General features: G+C 53.2%; 1 protein-coding gene across 1 annotated transcript; it reads left to right on the plus strand.

Moving 5' to 3' along the window:
- The first annotated feature begins 6 nt into the window (after positions 1 to 6).
- Positions 7 to 1,753, plus strand: LOC118757041 (uncharacterized mitochondrial protein AtMg00860-like). Its single transcript, XM_036491770.1, has 2 exons — positions 7 to 467; positions 1,066 to 1,753. The coding sequence occupies exons 1-2, from the start codon at positions 429 to 431 to the stop codon at positions 1,657 to 1,659; spliced, it is 633 nt and encodes a 210-aa protein (XP_036347663.1). The 5' UTR covers positions 7 to 428; the 3' UTR covers positions 1,660 to 1,753.
- The last annotated feature ends 2,365 nt before the right edge of the window (positions 1,754 to 4,118 follow it).

Below are 4,118 nucleotides of genomic sequence, written 5' to 3' on the forward strand. Positions count from 1 at the left end.
AAAAACGAAGAAGCCAGACAAAGTAGACAAGCGGCACACAGCCTTTCCACCATAAGTAACCGGTACGACGCAAGGAATACCTGCTGGTGCTGCAAAAGGCGTGGGCACCAGCGTTACCATTGTCACTACCCACGGCGACTGTTCTGTTCCCGTTGCGGTCAAGACGGAACTTTCTCCAGAAACTGCCCATGCCCCAAATCAATCAATACCGCGCCACCCATCGCCCAAGCCACTACAGTGCAATCCGAATGGAGAAGTATCGACGGTCGCTTCTACGCCGACGTCACCATCTAGGGCCTACACGTACGAGCACTGGTGGACACCGGAGCCACTCTAACATACGTAGACGACAGCACGCGCGTGCATTTAGAGCGACTCAACATCCGACCTCAGCCTAATAAGCGGAACGTCCAACTCGCGGATCAGACATGCGTTGCCAGTACACACACCTACCCCGTCAGAATCAAGTATAACGAGCGATTCACACGCACAGCGGTAGCAGTGATCCCGAACCTAGCAGAACGAATGATATTAGGAATGGACTTCCTGTCAAAGCGAGGCATTGTTGTGACTTTGGACGGCCAGCCACTAAATCCCGACACGTCACCGAGGCCCAAACCCACATTGTGTTGCCTAACAGAACGGGCTCACTTAAATGAGGAACAAAATCAGGAATAAACCCACTTCTTGGACCACCACAAGACGCTGTTCTCCAAAATCGCCGGACCAAGTACAGCCGCCGAACACACCATTACACTTCGACACAACCAACCGCTGAAGCAGCGCTACTACCCGCGCAATCCCGCAATGCAGCAGGTAATAAACACCGAAGTGGACGAATTACTCACCGCTAGCCAGGTAGAACCCTCCAGGAGCGCATACAGCTCACCAATTGTACTAGTCAGAAAGAAACAAGGAACCTGGCGGATGTGCATTGATTATCGTCAACTCAATGCCGCTAGTGAACCCGACGCGTACCCACTGCCTCAAATCGGAGCCATTTTGGACCAGCTAAAAGAAGCAAAATACATGTCAACCATCGACCTAAAGAACGGCTATTGGCAGATACCGTTAGCCAAGAAGTCTCGGCCATATACCGCCTTCACCGTCCCCGGCCGAGGACTTTTTCAATGGAAGATAATGCCCTTCGGACTACACTCCGCCCCAGCCACCTTCCAGCGCGCCCTCGACTCTATACTCGGCCCGGAATTGCAATCAAAAGTGTTCGCCTATTTAGACGATATCATCGTGCTAGGCGAAACGTTCACCGAACATATGACCTACTTACGCGAAGTCTTTCATAGACTTCAGAACCACAAAATGCAAACCAACTTCGAGAAATGCAGTTTTGTACAACAAAAACTGCATTACTTGGGACACATCGTTAGCTCTGAAGGGATACACACCGACCCTGGAAAAGTAGCCGCGGTACGGGAAGTGACCGCGCCCCGAACCATCAAGGAGCTTCGCCGCTTCCTCGGACTTGCCTCCTGTTACCGCCGCTTCATCGCTAACTTCTCCACACTCGCGGTGCCCCTCAACCAGTTACTCAAAAAGAACCAAACTTGGACATGGGGCGAATCACAGAACAACGCATTCGAGGCACTCAAGGGAAAACTTACCTCCGCACCAATACTCTGCTGCCCAGACTTCAACTGACCATTTTTTCTACAAACCGACGCTAGCGGAGAAGGACTCGGCGTGGTCTTATTTCAGCGCCATTCGGATCAAGAGAAGATTGTGGCCTATGCCAAGTCTGTCCGACTTAGAAAAGCGTTACTCAGCTACGGAACAAGAATGTCTGGCTCTCCTGTGGGGAATTCGAAAAATGAGACCATACTTAGAGGGCTATCAGTTCACTGCTATCACCGACCACCACTCCTTCAAGTGGCTCCACTCGCTCTAAAACCCCTCCGGGCGTCTGGCCAGATGTGCACTTGAGCTACAACAATACAACTTCGAGATCGAGTACCGAAAGGGATCTTTAAACGTGGTGGCTGACGCACTATCACGGTGCCCGCTGCCAGCCCCCAGCACAGAAGAAGACCTACTGTTCGTTTGGTATAGCCAACGTACGAGTTGGTACGACAGGAAGACACACCAAGTTCAGACGCAACGCGAACAAAACCCCGACTACCAGTGGATCAACAGCCGACTATTTCAACATATAGCACCAACAAATCCACTCTCCCTGGCCCCGCAATGGAAGCTCTGCATCCCCGCTAACCAAAGGGAAAAGATCCTTAAAGAAGTCCACGACGCCGCCGCGGCAGGACACCTCGGGAAGGTGCACAAGAAAATTACTCCTTGCCAGGGATGTATCGAGATGTAAGCAACCATATGCGTGGGTACCTGTTGTGCGCAGCATACAAGGTGGAGCAATGACGCCCGGAAGGATTGATGGCTACGATGCAGTGCTCACGACCTTGGGAAATCGTCACCGCCGATTTCATCAGACCCCTCCCGCGCTCCAAACAGGGCAACACATGCCTCCTACATACATACGTACATACATATCCACATCCAGCCATACATACGCTACATGTTTATATGCATACATACAGATCTACATGCATACATACAACCATACATACATACACCCATACGTTAGAACAACCAAAGAGAAGCACGAAAAAGTGCAAAGCATTCGTACACGCCAATACTCCGCGAGAATTTGTTGCGCAAACATGCCGAAAATTGCGATCTTCATTCGCTTCTCAAATTGCTTATCTAACAACCGACTTAAGTTGATTAACGCCAACTCAGCCAGCACCAGCTTCCGTAGGTGGGCACGGAACGCATCGGGACGGCTTAGGCCGTGTAACCTCGAGCGCCCCTGGCTTGTCCTGCGGGAAAGGCTGAGAGGTTGAGGGGGCCTGTGAAAGGGGGAATACCCCCCCTCCCCCACCACGATTGAATACGTACCGTCTCACACCCATGGGTAAGCACGGGGCGCATCGGGACGGCTTAGGCCGTGTAACCTCGAGCGGCCCTGGCTCTGCACATGGGGAATACAGACTGACCAAGCTGCCGTAGGTAGGCACGGAGCGCATCGGGACGGATTAGGGCGTGTAACCTCGAGCGCCCCTGGCTCTGCCTGCGGGATAGGTTGGCGGTTTGTGGGAACATATTGACGACCAGCTTCCGTAGGTGACTTCCGTGACCGTTTCGGACCGCCAATATTAACTGCCGCCCTGGGCCAAGACTACAACGAGGAACCGCCACCGGTTGTTATTAAAGAGGACCGCTAGCCCAATCATCACCATCCAGGGCTGTCATCATTATCACCGCTTCTTAAGGCCGAGTGGCCACCTTCCTTATCATCGGGCCGCCACTAGCATCGCTGCCGCCCCAGGCCGAAAGCAACGCCAAGAGCCGCCACCCTTCAGGGCCGCTAGCAACATCATCACCATCCAGGGCCGTTGTCACCCTCGTCCTTCATTAGGGCCGGACTGCCGCCTTCCTCACCATTGGGCGGCCAATATCATTGCCGCCCCTAGGCCAAGCCGCTACCAAGGACCGCTACTTGCTGTCTGCCGCTAACATCATCGCCATCCAGGGCCGCTGTCACCGCCGTTACTCATCAGGGGCCCGTTGTTATAACTAGGGCCGCAAATACTGCTCTCCCTACGGGAGGTCGCTACCGCCCTCGCCACTAATTATGCCACCGTCCACATCACCGCAGGGCCGTCACTACTACAAGGGACTGCTACTGCCGTCACGATCGGCATCGCCGCCCTCATTGGCTGCAGTACCCGTGCTGTGGGCATTTACCACAAATAACCACCTGGGCTGGATTTCGTGCCGGGCGGAAAAATTTTTTCTGCCCAAACGACACATAACGCAGCTAGAAGACACAATTCGCCAGCGGAAACAGATGCACAGGGAAAAGGCCAAGGACTACATCCTCGCCCTCCAGACACTCATCCGACAACATCCGGTCATGTGCCACGAAAACCACCTAGAACGTATTTATGACGGCCTGCGAGTAGAATACCGACTCTTCGTTAAAAGAAGTGAATTCCAAACCATCGAGGAGCTCATGGAGCCCACCGATGTGTTTGAACTGCTCAAAAACGAAGAAGCCAGACAAAGTAGACAAGCGGCACACAGCCTTT

The sequence above is a fragment of the Rhagoletis pomonella genome, unplaced genomic scaffold, assembly GCF_013731165.1.
Source record: "Rhagoletis pomonella isolate Grant_MI unplaced genomic scaffold, Rhpom_1.0 Rhpom_scaffold_13887, whole genome shotgun sequence".
Classification (NCBI taxonomy): Eukaryota; Metazoa; Arthropoda; class Insecta; order Diptera; family Tephritidae; genus Rhagoletis; species Rhagoletis pomonella.

Excerpts from the sequence above, each read along its gene's own strand:
- LOC118757041 (XM_036491770.1), top strand. The coding sequence starts at position 429 with ATGCGTTGCCAGTACACACACCTACCCCGTCAGAATCAA. Across the intron at positions 468-1,065 it reads ACCTACCCCGTCAGAATCAA|ATACCGTTAGCCAAGAAGTC; the intron begins GTATAACGAGCG and ends GGCTATTGGCAG.